Genomic DNA, 21,921 nt, shown 5'->3' on the forward strand with positions numbered 1-21,921 from the left:
TAGTTACAGAATTGATGTAAAGTAGGGTTTACATTCAACCAGCTTCAATCCATCCAGTAAGACTACGCATGCGCAGAAACTGTACAGTAGCAAGTAGAGAGACCCTGTAGAGACAAGAACTTGCTATTTTCATATGCAATTTTCAGTTCATAGAAATAGGTGATAAGCTTTAATAAATCATCTAATTAGTAACTAAATGATTGCTCTTTTTTTAAGATTGAAATCTTTATTAAAAATTTATATTCTCTAACAATTTTAAAAATTAGTTGATAAGTTAGCTAATCTACTTTTTGATTTCTTAAGATTTATTTTTATTTAAGTTTTTAATTTTATTGTGTACAGCCTCGTGTAAAAAGGGATATCCTAGTATTGAATTTCGGTATTTGAATTGAGATTTTTCTTTTTAAAGTTAGAAATATTAACTTCAGCATTTTTACATTATGATAATACAATTCTTTATAAGGCATTCTGTTTATTATAAGAAGTCAATGAAATTATTTTTTGATGAAAATGGTTATATTTTTATTTGATAATGCACACTGCTATTACATGCAATTGCTAGTATTTCCCTCCATTTGTGTAAAATTAATTTCTAAACATGTATGTTTTTGCGATACTTGCGTATTAACGCCGCTACAGATTTGGTGGTTTTTAAGTGTTGTGTGCGAACAACAGGATTGCTCTTTAATGGCGCATTAGCGCAAAAAACATCTGCGGCAACTGTTTCTGTACCGTACCGTTTTTGCAAATTGAAGTATGTCAAGGGACCGATCATGTGGAGTATTATTATTTTTTTCTCTCTCTATTAGTGTCAGAATTTAATAAAAATGCCCTTTTATGTTATTTTGGAACTAGGTCAATTGTGGGAGTATTAGTTATTTAACATTACCTTTGATTGAAGTCACAAAGTGTTAGATAATTGACATTATAACTTTTAATTTCATTAAGCATTAGCCAGTGATAATTATTCTCCTGTACACAAAAATTTCCGGGAATTGAAAATGTATTGAAGTTCTTCAAATTTAAATTGCATTACCTCCAAAGTACTCTCTTACACTCACATTTGCTTTAACATTCAGGTTTCGAAAATTCTTCCACAATACTGGAAAGCATCATCACATAACTTATTTTTTAATAGCTTCTGAATTCAGAAAACTTTTTCATGTGAATTTCATTTTTAACTTGAAAATAGAGTAATAATTGCCTGTTGCAAGATGGAATGCACTTACTGTATAGCATGAAAGGTAACAGGATTTTTGGCAATATAATTTTTATTTACTAGTGATTGATTTTAAGGCCTATTGTCATACAGTGAAATATGTAGTTTTTCATTCAGGTATATGTTTCTAATAATGAAAATTTTTTTATTCAGATTTCAAATTTATAGTTTGAACCTGCATTGTAAATTCATTATAAGCATCTACATCAGTTTCACTCTGCCTTGAAAAAAAAAAAAAAACTTATGCAGACAAAAGCATATCTGCCTTTCATATGTACATACTATTTTTTATTTACTTTCTATAGATTTCAGCCATCATCTGAAAAATCTCGGAAGGTGTTTTTTTTTTTTTTTTTTTTTTTTGTCTTTACCACAAAATTTTTTTAAAAAAATCACTTGATCATTATGTCTGAGTCACTTGGATAGGGAGACTGAGAAGTTTTAAAACATTTACTGGTTACAAGGTGTGTAGTGTATTCAGGGGCCTTTAAAAACTGTTGGTTTTTAATAGTGTATACAAGAGCCTTAAAAATGCTTATTTTTTTCTTTCTGAATAAAAAAAGCAATTTTAACATGTTATATCATCAAACAGATCTAGAGTAATTTTATGACTATTTTATTTGTGGTAACTGTTCTTTCATTGCTGAATGGTTTTTCAATGAATTACAGAAGTCTTTGGAAAAGCTTTTATCTCAGTTTATGGGAATACTGATAGTATTGTGAAAATCTATCCATTTCATTGACTTGACTCATCTGTCACCTCCTTTTGCATTTTTAGATGAAGAGAAATCTTATCTCTGTAGTTATAATTTTGTCCATTCAAGTATAACCAAGTTCAGTTTGTAGTTGCTTTTCTACACGATTACATACTTGTAGAGTATTCACTGGTTATGTTTCAATATTATTTTGTGAATCACTTAAATGAATTATTTAAATATTTTTTAGCAAAAGTTAACAAGTTAAAGTTTACTGGCAGCTTGTTAAAAAATTCTTATCTCACTGTGTATCAATTCTTATCTCGGAAAGTAAATACACTGAATGGATTCAAGTATTAAATTTATTGAAGTTATGAGCCTTATGAATGGTACAGCTACACAATATGCTTCCATTTACTGACACTGTAGAACTAATTGATATTCGCATCTTCTACTCTTCATGGTAGTTTTTATGCACGTGTGCATAAAGTTTTAAGATGCAATCAATGAAAAACTTAAATCTTTATAAAATTTACTATAAATTTCATGAAATGCTGTTTGAGATCTTCAGGCTTTCTCCAATTATTATTTTACATAAGTATTTATCGATTTAATGCTTTTAAATTATAAAAAAATTAATAGAACATTTTTTAAAGTTCCTTAAATTTTTAATTGAAAACTGATAGCATGTAATTGTTCTTTTTTTCTGAAGTAAAATATGTATTAAAGCAGTTATTTACAATAACTAAACCATCAAATCCTCAGCGTTTTGAAATTTTTTTAATGATTTTGAAAAAACTGTCATTTTCAAGAAAGAAAAAAAAATCATTGAAGCATTACAGAATTCAAATATTGAATAATATTATATAGTTTTTTTATTCAAGCTGTTTAATATGTTTCTAGTTGTATGGTAACATTACTTTGAATAAATAAAAATATAAATACTCTATATTGACTTAGAATCTATAAGTAGTTTCTCCGAGGAATAAAAACACTGCAGTTTGGTTACTGCAAAATACTGAAACTGGTTACTGTAGGTTTCAAAAGAATTTCTTTTAATATATTTATTATGAGTGGGTTTTAGTATATTTTCTTCTATCTAAAAATATATCAACAATTTTCAAAAATGCATAAATCATGATGGCTTCAAATTTATAAGCTGTACCAGCTAGTTCTGTACTTTCTTAAACTAACAATCCAATTTATTTAAACTGTGCCTGAATTTTGAAAAGATTGGTTTCAGCCTTTCGAACAGTACTATCAAGAAATGTATATGGACATATTAATTTAACAAATGAACAGCAAAAATTATTTTTATTCCTTTATGAGCCAATATTTGATGGAAAAAATTGAGGTACTTTTGAATCCCTACATAGATGTATATGCACATACTCATAAAAGAATTACTGACAAGTGGCGTTTTCAATTTCAGTTATTGAATTAAAGGAATTTATCAATCATCATTAAAAACACACATTTTAATTTTAAAATAATACATTGTATAAAATACACTTCTGACATCGCTATAGTAACAATCAAACACCGTAAGAATTCAGAATAAGAACTAGTTATTTCTTTGCAAAAATATATAAAATATGTTTAAACATATTTGAATGCCTGAATATATAACACAACTTGCCTATGGTACATACTTGTTATTTCATTAATTAATTATTTCCTACTATTTATTTGAAATTCTCCTCTATTATAATTAAAACACTGAAAAGAAGGAATCGGATGATCCAAATCTCAGGCATAAATCATAGCAATTAATTTGTTAATTATTTTCTTCATGATGTTGAAATCAAACTTTCAATTTTTAAATGCCCTTTAAAAGTTATTTTTTAAAATCAGTGGGCATACACTCCATATGGGAATGAAAAGGGGTGTGGAAACTGAATATGAAGTGTGTTGTGTCAGCATGTGAAGACTGGGTAATGAACTTGGGAGTTAAAGTAAAATTGAGATTCAAATGATTAGCAAATAATTTTAAGAATATATTGAAATCCTAACACATCTATATAGATATAGATATTCACTAAAAAATTATTAGAATTTTGCACTGTCAAATTAATTTTGTGTACGAAATTTTATCATCAGGGATCTTCTAAACAATTTCCTATATGCTATTTTTTGATAATCAAGGTAGTAATGTATTGAGATAATATAAAATAATTATTAATAAAAAGGAAATGATATTGAAATATATTCATTCAATAATAATTTTATTATATTAGTAACAAGTCAACAAGCAATAGAATTTGAATGAGACTAGAGAATAAATGCTATGTAAAACGGTAAAAATTCTATAAAAAGTGCAGCTTCAAATAAATAAATTGAAAGATGATAAGTAGACATAAATTCAGTAAACATGGAGAACTGATAAATGATTAAGCTTTTTCAGTAGGAGAATCTGGATCTTCATCACTCTCCATTGAGCTGTAAAAGAGAACGATTCTATATAAATTACCTTCTAATACATATTGATATTATAATTTCATAATTTAAACCCTTGAAATGATCAAAAAATCTTAACATTAATTTCTAAGCAGTTGATATATAGATACATTTTCTTTAAAAAGCATAACACCTCTTTTATAAAACTCATTGCAATTAGATAAAAATGTATCATTTGGAGAAAGGAGCGATTATTTCGAATGTACAGCAAAATAAGAGAAGAATCTAATAGTGCCTTAATGAAAAGAATCTTAGGAAAAAGGAAACATTAATGAATCGTTATTTTATTAAGAACATTTATAGAAAATAAATAATTTTCTGATGTATTTTCTAAATTAAAGCAATTGACATAAACATATAATGATTAGAATTCATGTCATATAAACTACATTGTGGTCGTAAAATCTCTCATACAGATATTACTCTGACTTTCTCCATTTTCTAACATTTATAAGCAGAAATAATTTAGGTAATTTCGTTGAGTTGGGAAAAAATTAACTGAAATTTATTTCTCCCTTTTTATTTAATAAAGAAATAATAATTAACACTTCATTATCTATTTTTCAGCTGTAAGTGAAAGGCAAAATCTTTTTGACATATGGGGTCATGAAATTTTTTGCTCTCCAAGTAGTCAAAATGCATCCCCCCCCCTTTCAAGTGCAGAATTTGGTTAGATTGAATATAAATAATATGGATATAGAAGTTAAAGTATTTCATTTTTAATAGTTCACTGTAAAGTTAAATTTAGCATTTAAACGATTATTAATAATAAAGATAAAACCAAGTATGTGTTAGCAGTTTGAAGACCAGACTGAAACAACTAAATTGGGTACAAATATTTTTTAGATGTTAAAATTGCCCAGCTTTTAATGTTTTTTTTCTTTTATTATTTATTTGTAATTTGAATGAAATAAAAAGTATATTTTTAAAATTGCCTTGTTAATAATAATAATTTTGTCATCAACATTCTGTAAAAAAATTACACGAAAATCTTTCAATAATACATTTTATTGTTGCAGAGAAATTCAAATAATTTTCATTGCTTCATTAAATATTCAAGTGTGTGATTTTCTTCTATTGCAGAAAAGTAAAGAAGAAAGAATCTATTATGTGCATGATTCACATAAAGAAAGAAAAGGTGAAGTTACAGTACTGTAAAAAGCAATATGTAATATGAATGACAAATTATCATATACATCTACAATTTAAATGACAATGATGTCATGAGACTCATAAGGAATATTCATTTATGCAATCAACAAAACTGGTATATGTCTTTAAAAATAACATTGCTTTAATGTTTATCACATTAATGTGTAAAAATATTTTAGAGAAGAGAATAATGTATATTAAATTATGTATAAGGGATTTTATTGAAATAAAATATAGCTAATATTTCCAACAAATCAGCTGGTTAATGGCTGGTATCAAATAAATATTGGGAAGAAGAATTAAGTTCATTTAAAATATTTCTGATTTTATTTCATTGCAGAAACAAAACTTTTCTTAAAATATAAAAAAATATATTGATGAAGTAACAACAGAAATCACTTTATTTTTAAATAGAATGAGTAAAATTTGAATAAAAACTTATTTGCGACACTAATATTCTTAACATGAATATTGTTGAATCATTTGTGCGAATTTAAAATATTTTATCTGAATATCCAGCTGCTAATTTAAATTATGATATATACATTTCATATCTTTTTAATCAGATCATAATCTATTTAAATCATAACCCATATAATTATAAATTCTATATTATTTAAACTTACTATGATCTTACAATATTCTATTAGGGTTGCTACTCAAATCTGGAAAAAAAATTTCCCTGTACCTATATTTAAGATACAAGTAAATGTGAGAATAGCACACATTTGTTAATTATAATGGGATATGATTTTAAGGAGTGAAAACAAGGAAAGAAAGCAACAATTTAACATTATTCAAAATAACAGAATATTAAAAGAATGCTTTTATAAACAGAATTTTTTAAAAAATTTATTATTTGGAATTTAGCAACACAAAATTTAGACATTAAGGGGGAGGGATATATTACCTCTCATGCTCTTTCAGTCACACAAAATTAAGGATTCGGGGGAAATAAAGCACAAATAGTTTTCTTATGATACAAATTGTATGATGATTACTTAACAAAAACATTATAAAGCAAGATTATTTTTTCATTTTTGCCAATTCAAGTATTTTGGTATCAATTTCTGCAGATTTTTCAGCCATCAGTTTTATGGAGCTAATGGACCTAATCTGTAACAAATAAGGTATAAAATTTCTACATGGCCTAACCTACATTTTTCAACTTTTTTACTTTCACTAAGCATATGTGAAAATATTTCCGATATATCATTGAATAAATTAAAGAACGAATGTGACACAACAAGTTTTAATGCCCATAAAATTCATCCCTAAATGATTATTCTTGAGCTAAAAAATTCGAAATTGGTTTATTTTCGGGCATTAAATCTGACGTGTCATTCCTTTTAGATAATAAGTCCAGCTTTAGTGATGACTTTTTTGAACTGGCATGCAGTCTTGTAGGTTTTCCTCTTTTGTACCTGTATTAATAAGTGCCTGTTTTTCTATTTTAATTGGGCAGTACATGACAATTTGATTTTGTGGAATTGATTTTTTTATCTGTCCAGATCGTATTACATACTGATTTTGAGCGGCTCATTGATTTAAAAATATTCTCTAGTTTACTTTGGATAAAGCTTACAGTTTCTCAAATAATAAAGAAACCACTCAATAAATTCAAGTATGGTAGACTAAACACAACCTCATTACTTCCGCAGATAGAATGCTGCTCAATCCCACTAGAGAAATGTATTCTATTCTTTCATTCAGTTGCAAAAGTCTCGCGCATGCTATTCGAGAATATCATGGAAAAAGAACAATTGTCTCTTAAATAGAAACTAGTATAATCTATATAAAGGGGAAAAAGGGGGTAGGAGAAAAGGAATAAGTTTCTGCACTATATAATCGGGAATGGTATTGTTTAGCTTCTGGGAGCTATGACTACAATATGATTATTCTTGCAGTCTTTATTGATCGGCTTTTTTTTTTTTTTAGATGGGAAAAAAGTAACGAAAAAACTTAAAATTCCCTGATTTTTATTGAAATTTTCAAATTTCCCTGTTTTTTCCCAGTTTTTTTAAGACAATGTTTAAATTCCCTGTTCTCCCGGTGATGTGGCACCCTTGTCTATACTTAACAAATTGTCAGCTTATAAGTTGAAATTACTGTTATTACCCTTACCAGCTGGAATGAAAATTCTATAAATTATTGTTTAGGAACATTTAGCTAACCTGATACATTTCATATGTTTTTTCTTCTATATGTTCTGATGAAGTGAAATTTCGTCAGGTAATTTGTTCAAAGTAGCATTAGCTCACACAAATATAGGTTTATTACACACCTTTTGTTCATGCAGGGACAATCCAGTAAATTTTGGTTCTTCCCAAACATCTCTCCTTCTTCTATGCTATGAGGCAAATGTTTGTGCAGAGTCTCTGGGAGGGATAATGTAAAGGCAGACACAAGTAGCATCAAGATTCCTGATACCACCAAGGGTAAACCAGGCAATGTCATTGACTAAAAAGAAATAAAAAAATGCACAGTTAAATTGTAAATAATTAAATCCTAAAAGAAATTTGATTTAATGATGTTAAAAAAATATCAGAAGTGCATGGTGATTCTAAATTCTTGAAAGAAATTTAAAGAATAGATTATGCATAAAGAAACAAGGCATTTCTACAACAGAATTAGGAATCACAACTGCTAAGAATGACGCTACTAAGGGCTCTGTATTGGTGAATGACATTGCTATTTAGTTTTAATATTGATAAAATGTAAATGTTTTCAAAATTTAAAAATTTTGCATAAAATAATGAAAATTAAAACATTAATGTAGTTAAACTGAACAAAGAAGACAGTAAAAAACTTACTAGATAGACAATCGATGGGCTGAGATACAAACCAAGTGTTCCCATCAGTCTCAGAAAGGCTAGACCACGCCCACGCAGCACGGTGGGCAGGAGCTCAGCAGAATACTGCATTATCACATTGTACACAATAGTGATGGTGACTCGCTGAATGAGAGCCAATCCAAGGTGGGCTTTGATTGCATCTGTTTGTGTTTGAAGAAATAAATATACTTAATGCATTAAAAGAATGGAATTTCTTATTTACATAATAAAATGAAATCCAAAAAGATCGACATATTGAAATAGATTGAAGATTATTATTAAGTACACTATTTTCTAATGCAAAAGAGAAAAAAATAAATTAATCTATGAAAAGCATACAAATTTCTGAATTTTACTGAATTAAATAAAGTGAAATTGATAGAATGCTTGCATGAATATTGGCAAACAATTTAAATATGAGCTAATAACTACCAGACATGTATAAAATAATTATAATATAATAAAATTGAATCTGAGAGGTGATCATCAGATTGATAACTAATGCACTAACTATTAACTAATATAGAGAAATAGTTCATTTTAAATGTATGTCTGAATATATTTGATTCAGAAAGATTTCCCAAAGAAAAATTTACAGATTGCTTTTCCTGATGTATTTTTTGATAGCACTATTTCTCTTACTATTAATACTCTTTTTTTAATTATATTAAAATATTAAAAGAAATGCCATTCATAAAAGCCTTCAATATTTTTTCTATATTATTATTCGTATCACACAGACACAAAAAAATAAAAAATCTTTTACAAAAAAAAAAAAAAAAAAAAAAGGATTTTTTTTTCTTCCCTGCATTAAAACAATAGTTTCAATTATCTGCAACTAAAACTTTTTAACAGTAGTTTTCAAACTTACTTTATATTAAGAATTTTATTTTTTTAGGTTAACTAATAGTATTATTAAATTAATTGATAAACATTGCATCAAATATATGATTCAGGCCCAATTTCAATAAAATGTTCAATTTATGTAAAGTACTCACCAAATGATTCCATTACTAAAGTCAGGTTTGAAAGATATTAATTCTGCAATCAATATAATTTTATACACAAACAAGAATCACAAATTTTTTTATCTTATTATTGTGGTGAATAGCATATAAGCCAGTTAACAACTGTGCTGCATCAGTAATTGCTTTTGCATAATGGTTTAGTTAATGGACTGCAAACCACAAGGTCTCAGGTTCTATCCTCAAGCATTTCATATCGATAATTGGTGACCTCGAACAATGAGCCTTCAACCTTCTTACAGCTGTTGTGGCGCCATCTATCCGCAACCAAAGTCGTCAGACTCACTTGACGCAGCAACACAAAAAGACCGCGGCAACCCAAAGTCGTCAAACTCACTTGATGCAGCAGCAGCATCGGCAACCACTCACCCACACATACACTCTCTACTCAACTGGGTACAGGCCCATTAGACAACAGCTAAAAAATACTTCACCACTCAACAGTCGTGCGACTCACTGGAGAGAGTCTGTGGTGAATAGCATGTAAGCCAGTTAACAGCTCTGCTATCTGAACAATTGTTTTGGTATTATGGTCATGTTACTGGATTGCGAACCACGAGGTCCCAGGTTCTATCATCGCGCATCTCTTATGCCTCATTATTAGCAACTCAAGCTAAGTCTCCCACAGCTAAAAGTGTAATATAATAATGACCAATAAAAAAATTTGACATTTATTCTAAATGTGCTTATGTATATACTCAATTAAAAAAAAATACACATGCCTTCAATAATTTTGGAGAATAATGAATTCCAAATTAGAAATAAAAATGATTGAATACAAGATTCAATATTCTAAACAAAGAGCAATTACAATAAAAATATTAAGAAAAAAAAATACACATAGATAAAACAACAAATTGAAAGACCACATAAACAAATTATTTTCAAAAAAACAGAAGAAATATATATAGAGTTAAATATACAAACATTATTGATATTTATAAAAATTACAAATATATTTAAAATATATAAACATTATTAATAATCACATCAGTTACTATATTATAAATATTAAAACACCGTTGAACAATTATAAAAAGATAAAACACATATTGCAAAAGAAATTGAATAAGTAGATTGCCAAACATATAAAGAATAAAAATGTATAGTCTTGCATACCTCTGGGTATGATTAAAATGATGAGTCCTGCGATTCCCGCAGCTAAGGAAGAAAAGGCAACTGGCCACCTTCGACCCAGCCAGTCAATACCAAACAGAATAACAAACAATGCAGGGATTTCAACCAAAGAACTATATGTAAATGAATCATAAACATTTGTTCCCAAGTTAGAGGCATTCTGGGTATTAGTGTGATAGCAACAATAGACAACAAACCTAGAACAGAGTGCAAATCCAATCTAAGATTTTGATAATTCAAATAATAAGAATAAAAAATATAATAAAGTTAAGTTAATGAATAATTGCATTTAAAGAAGCATAATTATGACTTTTTGATTTTTTTTAAAAAAAATTTAGTCTGTGTGCATATTAAAAATATATTGAGTCCTATTTGTTATGCCAAATTATAGTTAAACCTCTATATTGAATACTTTATTCTTCAGTAGGTTTTATAATATTTGTTTGGGTTTAAGTAAATTTTGGCCATCTAAGTAGCTAATTGGTTTTTTCCCCCTCTACATTCACATTTAAATGATCTATTTTTACTCTATAAATTTTTCTAAAATTGCATAGGTATAATTTTAGTAATTCAAAGGTGGTTTGATTAAACAATGCAATTGCATCACTTCTTTGCACAAAATAATTTTCAACAATCCATATAAATGAAACAGTCTTTTTTTTTTTTTTTTTTTTTTAATATTCTATAGAAATCAAAATGTCTCAACAGATTTTCTTCAAACTTTTCTTACAAATGTGAATCCCAAAGGATGGAACCTCAAATATGAAGACAAGAAGTTGCCATTTAAATAAGAATCTTCATTTCCTTGGAAGGTACAATAATAATGTGAGGTCAAGTTACTCTCACTCCAATAATAGCATACTTTTGTGTAAAGGGTGGATGAATGGGCCAAGACATATTGGGAACCATATTGCATTCACCATAATTTCCATTTAAAATTTTGGAGAGGCCCAGTCATTCACAATTATCCTGTATATTAAGTCAGGTTGAGGATAATTCATAACATTCATTCAATTATAATTTATTATGAAGAACAAGAAAGGTTATAGCAAAAGATTCATGACACTTTGTTAATTTTTTTAAATTGTATCTATATTTCTACTGTACACACAAATAAATGGCAATACCCAAGATTTGTTTATTAAATAATTAAAATATGGAAAAAATAGATATAATATTACCACTTTGATATTGGAAAATGTTTCTTTAAATTAAAAATTATTTTGAGGCTTCTTTATTTTAAAATTTTCTTTACTAAAATATATGCTTGTAACATAAGATAGATATTTAAATTCACTGCTTAAAAACGGCTGCCTACATATTCTCCTACATATTCTTTCAGTTATCACTCACAAAAGGTTTTCATTAGATTTGGAAGAATTAAATACAATATTATTCTTCTAAACTTAATAAAAAAAAAGTTTTTTGTTCTTTAAAAAATTTTCTGTTGTTATTATTATAAATTTTTGGGTATTATTATGCTATTATCTTATTTTTTTATAAAGATTTAAGCACCTTTATTAAAAAAAAAATAAAGCTGCAGAAAGTTTTTGGGTAGATTCTATAAAGAGGTAATTCTAAATATATCCTTACTTTCCTTGCAGTGAAAAAATTACACCACACAATTTTCAACAACTAATTTAATCATTGATAACTTTAACTTTTGCCATTTTTGGTGTAAAAAATGAAAAAAAGTCTGACTCCATATAATTTTATTCACCGCATAAATGAGGAAAACTTAAGCTTCCATTAAAATGAAACATGCAAAAGGAGAAGCGAGATAACTGAATTTAAAATTATATATTTACTACTATTACCAGATTTGTAAAAACAATATAGACACAAATAAAAATAATAGATAAGACATGAAAAAGTAAATAGCTTAATACAATCAAGTGTAGCACACTACCATAATCCCCCCCTCCCAAATTCAAGGGATAAGATTTGGCAGGCAAAAGGAAAAAACCTTTTCTTTTAAAATTAAAATAACCATTCTCAGAAACTTTACATCCAAGGAAGGGAAGTTCATCTCTAAAAAGAACACTTCTTGATATTTAGGATTAAACCTTTTTCATTTAACCTTTGGAGGTCCTTCTCTAAATCTGTGTAATGAAATATATAGTCAACCAAAGTTATCAACCATATATCTAAGTAGACAAAACAAATTTGATCTTGCAATGCATCATCCAAAATTCTCTGAGTAGTCTGCCCAGCATTTTTAAAACCAAAAGGCAAGTAAAGAAATTCATATATGGAGTAACTCGAACTGTTTTAGTAATGTCTGCAAATTTGACAGGAATCCGATAATCTATGCATTTTAAAGCTAATTTAAAAAGCACTGTTTTGCCATGCAATTCTGATGTGAAATCATGAATGTGTGATAAGGTTCAGTTTCAATTACAGCATTCAGATAGTGATAGTCACCACAAATTCCTTAGTCCCTATACTTGGACATCACATGAATAGGACTGACCCAAGGGTTTAGCGAAAGAAACCAGATACCTTAAGCAACTAGATTTTTGAACTCATTTTTAAAAACTTTCAGCCTCTCAGGAATACTCCTACTGATGCATAAAAACTGGCAATCCTTTTTTAAGAAGGCTATGCCTGATTCAGAAATGTATTAGTTAAATTTGGGAAAATAGATAGGAGTTGATAACATCTTGTGTCTCCAGGTAAAACAGAATATCTATAAATAGATCAGATAGATATCTTCAGTTGTTTGATGTCCCTCCAAATCAACTAACCTAACATTTTTAATGTCAACAAGGAAGCCAAGCTTTCCCAGGAGATTTGCAAGTAGGACAGGGCAGGACACATCTGCGACAAGTGTTCCAGTTAAATAATCATCTTAAACCTAAATTGAGTAATATGACCTTAATATCAAATATGTCTATAGTTGAACTAGAAGAAGCTTTACAGGCAAAAGACTGCATTTTGCAGAATTATTAATTCAATCCATATGGAAAGGCCGCAAACCTTGACTATTGCACGCACCTAAGCCACTTAGATACTATTGCCAATTTTCTTCACCTTTTGTTGTGATTACTTGAATACCCATGGTGCTTGCTTTGTTTGTTAGAGATGCTTACCCAGATGGGTAGGGCAGGGAAGTTTCCTATGAACTTTCATAAGATGTCCAAGTATACATTTGTTTAATAGCTATCAGCTAAGTGGAGTAACTAACTTTTGTATAACTGATTCTTAATAACACAGTTGTTATTGCAGCTTGCGGATGGGTAAAGGATTTTTTTCTTATCTTCGAAAGAGAAACTTGAACGTTCCAGTATTCTGAAGTGAACTGAACTAAAATAATTTCAGGAAGAGAGAGTTAATGGAGAAAATACGAATGCAAAGTTTTGACATCCCGAACAAATAAATGACTGCAATTTCTGCTTGTATATGCCATCGCTTCAACTGACAGGTTTTATTTGTGTTCCACAAAATTACAAAGTGGAATGCATTTGAACTTCTTTTTTTTTTTAAATCAAATCTAGAATGATACCAAGAAAATGAGCAATTTCAAGAAAGAAAAAAAGTGTGATGCCTAAGGCAAGATTTATTATGAGTTTTTTGTTAATTTTCTTTTCTTAACTCTCTCATAGCAATGGTTAACCCTACAATTTGAGCTTCTAATTTAGTCAAATATGTAAAATGACTTGGATCGAATTTATACTTGGCCCTAACCAAGACACCCCTGTAATTTTATCTACTATAAATGCGAGACTCAAGTTTATTAAGGCTGGCCGATAAAATTTATTGGTCTGTTAGAGAAAAGCATTGTTGGCAAAATGTTCTTGTGACTGATTCCTTTATTCTACCTAAAGACAATTCTTGCATTTCTTTTATAACTTAACCACATATCAGAAAACAAACTGCATAAATCGACAGATTTATAGCCTGCAAGTTGAGCAACCAGGTGATTTTTTTTTTAACTGAGTAAAATGATTCACATTGGTTTTGCATCTAATTAGATCAGGAAAGCAACGTAAGACGTTTTTATCAAGAACAGCCACTATATAATGAAATTTAATGTCTTCCTTGCAAATACCAGCTATCAAGAACAGCAATTCTATTTGCTAAAACCTTAACTCTACATATTATGTCATAAGGGAAGAGGTTTGAAAGCACCACGAGCAATTTCAGCACTTTCTTGAGAAATAGATTCTCCATTCATCCATTTTAATTCCATAACTCAAAATAAAAAGAATGACGATTTTTAAAACCAGAAAATTGTCATCAATGAACACTATATGGAGATATTTTAAGACAATGCTATGTTTACAACTTCTTTACTATTGATCCATTAATCTGGTAGGATTAGAGAGTAAATATTAGTAGCATAGGACAAACTTGGATAGTATAACGATGCTAATTAAAACATGAATTTATAAATTAATGTCATCATAAAAAAATTTATATATATATATTTTTAAACTGGATTATTTTGACTTTTTTCCCAAGAGGGTCGGAAAATATTGCAAATTGGATTTAGTTTGCTGTTTTTATAATTCTTAATGATTGTTGACACACATTAGACTTAAATATAGTTGTTCTTATGCATTTCAATGAAAATTTTTTGGTAGGAATAAAAATTTTATAGAACTTGATTATTAAAATTTAGAGTTTTAGAATGAAATTTTCTGTAAGAAAAGTAAGTCTTGCCATGTTTAGCTTCAACACAATAAATACCATTGTCAAGATGACCTTGACGAAATTCCTATTCTGAGCAGGAAATTCCCAATTAGGTTTAGCAGTAAGTTTCATGAATTAGGATTAACAGCATCAACACTTTTAAAAGTAATTTTTTTTTTCAAAATATTTGAAATGCTGAAGAAAATTAAATAAGTATTTACTGAATCAATTGTAAAGGGGTAAAAAAGGAAGCATAATTGTATGTAATTTTGTTCATCATATAAATTAGCAAGACAAATTTGAGTGTTGATTGAAATGAAACATGATGCAAAACGAAAAACAAGGTAACTGAATTAATTTGAGACTTAAAATAATATATGTACAGTTACTTCCAGACATCAAAACAAAAATATACAGAAGTAAAAAAAATAATAATGATATAAAAAAGAAAATAGCTTTATACCAATCAACTCTCAAAAAATATAAAAACATGATATTTTTTAATTCAAAAGTATATATATAAAAAGTTTTTAATAAAAGTTTCAGTGATAATGAATTAAATAGTTATCTTTTATTAATTAAAACAAGTTATTTTGTTTCAAGCAATACAAAGTATATCAGCTAATTAATTAATGAAGCAATTTATTTAATATATTAAATTCAACATTATTCTATAAAATAAGTTTATTTGCATTTCTATTTTGAATTACAATCGATTTGCACAACTGTGGTTTAAAAAAAAAAGCAAATCTAAAATATGAATTCAGTTATTTTTAGTAATATTATTAATTAAAAATATCTAACATTATTAAAGATAAAAAATTCAGATCCACCCCCTTCCTAGTTTATTTCTTATCAAAGTAAAATAAATTTCTTCTGATAACTAAGTTCAGATTTGGGATTGAGAAACCTTATTCATTTAAATCAAATTAATTAAATTCTAAAAATCATTTGGGAATTCAATCTAAATGAGACAAAATCGTATTCTGAAGCCTAAACTATAAAACTGGCTTCAAACAGCAAAGTTTGAAATTAGGTTATTATTTTGCTATAACATATGGAATAGCATGCTAATAATTCAACACATAATTCCTCAAAATTTCGTAAATTTAATTCTATCAATTTCTATTTATACAAAAAAAAAAAAAAAAAAGAAAAAAAGTAGGACCTTTTATATATTTTAGAAATTAATTTCAGTGAATATGAAAGATTCCCTGAAATTAAAATTAAAGTTGTACTTTTATGAATAATGTTAATATAATTAAACTACTGATTAGAAAAAGCCACTCTGGCATTTAGGGAGTTTAAAAATCAGTTTAATTTTATTAACATTTTTCATAAAAGTACAACTTTAATTTTAATTTCAGTGAATATTTTATATTCTTTGACTAGTTCTCATCAAAGTCTCAGAAACTAATCATCTCGAAAACTAATTATGCTATCAAAAACATAACTTTTAAAAAAAAACCAAGTCTGGCAACTCAGTTCTTCTATGGTAAAAAGTTGCGAGATCCATGTAATACCAAGTTGGTCAATTTATTCAGTCCCTACTTAAGGGTCCTTCTGTCTTAAATTATTACGTAATTAGCTAACCTAACAACATCTTATAGTGACCATATCAATATTAAAAATCTTTTATGGTTTAAATAAATAGATCGACTTGGCAATCACACTAAACAATTTAATTTAATATAATATGTTAATGTAATCTAATTTAATGTAAAGATGCATTGTGTTTTCATGTGATGGCCAAGTCAATCTATTTATTTAAACCATAAAAGATTTTTAATATTGATGTGGTCACTATAAGATGTTGTTAGGTTAGCTAATTACGTAATAACTTAAGACAGAAGGACCCTTAAGTAGGGACTGAATAAATTGACCGACTTGGTATTACATGGATCTCTCAACTTTTTATCATAGAAGAACTGAGTTGCGAGACTTGGTTTTTTTTTACAAGTTATGTTTTTGATGGCATCTCATTTCTTTTTGTAGATAGTCCTTTTCTTATTTTTGTATGTAGTCTTCCTCTTTTTATTTTCCAGGAATACTTCTTGAGCTTCAGCTACATTTTTTCTTAAAGCCCACTCCCTGTCTCTATGGGTTTTTCTCGTAATCTTTGATGTCACAATTTTTGACAAGTCTGGACGCTAAATGCTTCTTAGTCTGTTGTATTCACAAATTGAGGATTCCTTTAATACTTTCAAAGACGACATTAATTAGATGTAAGCCATCCAGACTTGTAAAGTGCCACGTAAGCTTGACCGGATGTGAATACTTCAGAACCAATATCCATCAGTGAATTATTTAGACTTAGGCCCTGACTTTTGCGTATAGTTATAGCATAGGCTATACATACGGGAAACTGTTTGCGATGAACACAAGCTCTATTAATAATTTCAAATTTAATTTTGACCGGACTAAGCTCGTAAACATGTTCTTTATTAAATATAATGTATATTTTCTTAATTATTTTTGTATTTTTCAGATCAACCTTTACTCTTTGCACTATACCTTTAGAACCATTAACTAAACCAAGACTCATGTCAATATTTCGCCTTAACATGACTTTTGCTCCTATTTTTATAATTATGTTCTCTTCCAGGCCTGCAGTCATAGAAGCATCCTCTTCATATTTTTGTATGCATTCACGAAGCTCTTTTTGTTAGGTATCTGGGGTAATCTATGCTATTTACAGCTGTAAGTTTTATAGCGGGATGTGGAAGAGATTTAAGCACTGCAGTATTTAATTGTTGACACATGTTTTTTGTAGGTAATAAGCAAACGGTATCATAGGAAGTTTCGAGAGGTGTTCAATTATTTCAATTAATCTGTTTTCTTTGAATTGGATTTGAGGGTTATTAATCAAGTCGAGAGTAAGTCGCAGTCTTTTTGTGTAGTCACACCTAATCTTATTCTATTTAGCATTTCAACAAAGTCAGAATCATTGAGCTGTCGCATGTTAATTGCAAGTTCATCGTATATGAACAGTTCAATCCACAGATTCGGTATACTGAGGGAACCTAACAACTTGTTAGTATCAGCAGTTGATAGTTTTTCAAAAGATGACTTTTCTCTTACCGGCGGATGCTGTAAGACATCTCTGAAACTACCCATTCTGATCGTCGCTTGTGTCGAATATTTCAGATAAGTGTAAATGAATATATGTTAAAGTAACATTGGATATCATCGACACTTCGTCTATGATAAACAACACTACTTCTTTCAAATCTGATCTCAGAACTTGGGACACTTCATCAGAAAGTGGCTTGTACTTCGGTGTTTGCTTGTGTTCTACAGGCAGCTGCAAATAGTCTATGTATAGTCAATCCATTCACATTGAATGCAGTTATTCCTGTTGGAGTACTAACTGCCACTTTTTTGTTTAAATACATCTTAACCCAAACTTTCAGAGCTTTTATTAAAAAGCTCTTTCCAGTGCCACCAGTTCCACTCACAAAACAGCGTACAACGTCAGCGTTATTATCAGTTGTGTCCATTTTATTTGTGATCATTTCGATCGGCATTAAGTTTTGCGATCATACTTTGAAGATCAGTTTGCTCTTCTTCTACAAGATTGATTCTCTGAAAGTCACCAGTTGCGTTTGCAGCTTCCACAGCTTCAAATTGAATTATTTTAATTTAGATATTGTTACAAATCTGTAATTTTGCTTCCCAGTGCGAAGAGTGTCATCATAAGAAAGACCGTTTTACAGTAATCTGTATTGTATGCTGTCGGATGCCGAGCCAGTGAACCCAGAGCTTGGTGACAAACTTGACGACGAATTTGCCGACAAAATGGATAATGCTCGAAACTTTGAGAAATTTACTGATCCGTCCATTATTAAACGCATATTTTAGTTTTTCCTTGATTCATACACTAAACACTAATTGTATTCTAAATTTGAAGCTTCTATGTCTGCTAGAAGTGCCTTAGAGTTTTGATGATCGGTCAGTCAGTCAGTGACATATTCACAAACTTTGACTAGTTATAATTCTTAAACTACTGGTTCAAATTTAATGAAATTTGAAATAAACCGTGTTTATATAATGCCTGCTTGGTTACTAAAAATTCGGGCTTCTAGTTTTATCCACAACGAAGTTATAGGGAGTCGAAAATGACCTGAACTGCTTCGAGAAAAGAATGGTACGGCCGTGCCGCTTGTTTTTGCTCGATTTGGCGGGGGCACTGCCGTGCCCTCAGATTCTTACTTTGTAATGCACGGAAACTAAATAATTACTCAATTCCTAAAATTGGATTGAATATAAATTGTATCATTTGTCAATATCAAAGGCTCATTTCTTAAGGTCTGAAAAATTATTCAAGCAAAATAATTGTCCATTTAAAAGATTAAAGTAATAGGTTTAAAATTTAGTATGTTACTTAAATGAAAAACAGATTTCATTATTTTCAAAATCTGAACAAGAAAATTATTTGCTGAAATTTACAAATGCAAAGTATTTTCTAAATTGATATTTAAATATTATATATAAATTATGGATCTGTTTGTATGTTTTTTAACCATAATAATATGTTTAATACATTACATACATACCATGTAATAGCTAGAACTACATTGTTCAATCTCAATCTAGGAGTTCTAAACAAATCTAAAACTGTAGTATCTTTGCTAGTATCTTTGTTGTTTTTATCCTACAAGGGGGAAAAAATAGTTTAAAAAAATAATTATTGAACAATAATGAATAACCACTATGAGATTATCCAACTATTTTGCTATAAATTACATAATTATTTTTTTTATTAATAATGTTTTTATACAAAATTTACTATTAATATTTCCTTTTCAATAGGATAAAGAAGGCAACAAAGTGTACATAAATTTTTAAATAACTAAAGACAATTTTCATAAACTATGTAAAATATACATAAAAAAAAATCAATATTTGTAGCCATTATAAATTTTAGGTAGGTCACATTTTTAAATAATGAGTAATCCATAAATAATGAACTTGTTAAATCCCAAAAGAATGCTCTGTTATATGAAACAAAGCTTTAGCACAAAAAAGATAACAAAAGTTCCAAAAATTTCTTTTAACCTTATAAATTTTTATATATTATTAAACATTTCCTGTTATATAACATGGGTATTACTGTAATCAGTAAGTATTCCCAAATGCAAAATTAAGTCAAATTTTTAATTGTCATTTGGCAACAGCTCACATGCTTGGAGAGTTTACATGAATACCTAGGTGGAAAATCTGAGACATCCCTTTTTTTTTAATTGAATAATATTAAAAAAATGAGTTTAAATTAAGCAGTTTCTTCTATAGAACAAAAGTGCTGAAGAATCAATTCATAAGATTCTGTCAGAATGAATGAAATAGAGGTGAAGAGAGTTTTTTTTTTACAAAGCAAAGTTTTCAAATTACAAAAACATCACCAATTTGAGATATAGTTAATCATTCAGAATGCTCTAACATTACTGCAGATGTATAATTTAAAAAAATGTGATAAAAATGACATTGTTAAAATAATGTATCTTTTTTGTGATAAAATGTATTTGATAAAAGTTGATTGACATGACTAATTAATTAATCTTTTACAGTGTGAAGAATCAATATTCATAATTATACACATGTGAGTGTAAATATTCCAATACCTAGGAAGCTAAAAATCATACAAATAGGTTTCTTATAATTCATAAAACTTAATGTGATACTTTTGCTATTACACAGCTTTTACAACAATCATTATCTAAGAAGAATGAGAAAATGATGAATATTTCTGCATGTCAAGTCAGATTTGATGTTGGACTGCAAAGGGTTACAAATTTTATGTTTCAAACAGAAAAAATTATAATAATACTTATATTACTTAATGATCAAAATATTAATGCTTTGATCAAAATATTTTCATTCTGATGGCAATAACTCAAGAGTTCCCAAAGCCTATTTCGATTTATTTTGAGAAATCAGTCTCCAATATTTTTCAATTGATAATGTTCCACTCTAATACAAAGTGTTCTTTGCAATTTAAGTTTTTTTATTCTTTATTACATTTTATAGCAAATTTAAGATAGAAACAGTTTTCAATTTCCATATTTGCTTCCCATAAAAGTCAAGCCAATTTCGAATTTAAATCATACCATCTGCTTTTGAATTTGTTCTTAGCATTTTCTCAAAAATTTGCTAAAAACATATACACTGAAGTGCCAGAAAAACTGGTATACCAATCTAATATCGTGTAGAGCCCCCATGAGCATGCAGAAGTGCCACAACACGGCGTGGCATTGATTCAATTGATGTGTGAAGATATTCTGTAGACAATTCACACCATGATTCCTACAGGACAGTTCACAAAACCATGGAAGTGCAATCTCCTGATGACAGCACGTTTCAAAACATCCTAGATATGTTCGATTATGTTCATATCAGGGGAAGGAACAAAATTAAGAAGAGGGCTCCTCAAGCCACCCGGTAGCTACTGTGGACCTGAGGGGGTGATGCATTATCTTGTTGGAACTGTTCATGTCCGTCGCTATGCGAACAGGACATGAATGCATGCAGGTGTTCAGAAAAGGCGTTAACGTAGCATTGACCGGTAATGGTTGAATCTAGACGTATCAACGGTCCCATTTAATGCCAAATGCACACACCCCATACCATCACAGAGCCTCCATCAGCTTGAAAAGTTCCTTGTAAGCATGAGAGATCCATGGATTTAGGGGTCTTCTCCACACCTGTACACGGCCATCCTCACGATACAATTGGAAACTTGACTCGTCAGACCAGACGACGTTTTTTCA

At 28.8% G+C, this 21,921-nt stretch overlaps 1 protein-coding gene across 6 annotated transcripts in view; it reads right to left on the minus strand.

The window, feature by feature from the left end:
- Positions 1 to 4,122: 4,122 nt before the first annotated feature.
- LOC129957224 (carcinine transporter-like) overlaps positions 4,123 to 21,921 on the minus strand; it is a 41,409-nt gene continuing 23,610 nt past the window's right edge. For all 6 annotated transcript variants that reach the window (XM_056069450.1, XM_056069453.1, XM_056069454.1 and 3 more), the window contains exons 7-11: positions 19,711 to 19,808; positions 10,502 to 10,716; positions 8,337 to 8,518; positions 7,808 to 7,983; positions 4,123 to 4,353 (exon numbers count right to left, since the gene is read on the minus strand). In XM_056069450.1, coding sequence (XP_055925425.1) covers positions 4,305 to 4,353; positions 7,808 to 7,983; positions 8,337 to 8,518; positions 10,502 to 10,716; positions 19,711 to 19,808 — 720 coding nt within the window. In that variant the 3' untranslated portion in view covers positions 4,123 to 4,304. The remainder of the gene's footprint in view (positions 4,354 to 7,807; positions 7,984 to 8,336; positions 8,519 to 10,501; positions 10,717 to 19,710; positions 19,809 to 21,921) is intronic.

The sequence above is a fragment of the Argiope bruennichi genome, chromosome 11, assembly GCF_947563725.1.
Source record: "Argiope bruennichi chromosome 11, qqArgBrue1.1, whole genome shotgun sequence".
In the NCBI taxonomy this organism is placed as follows: domain Eukaryota; kingdom Metazoa; phylum Arthropoda; class Arachnida; order Araneae; family Araneidae; genus Argiope; species Argiope bruennichi.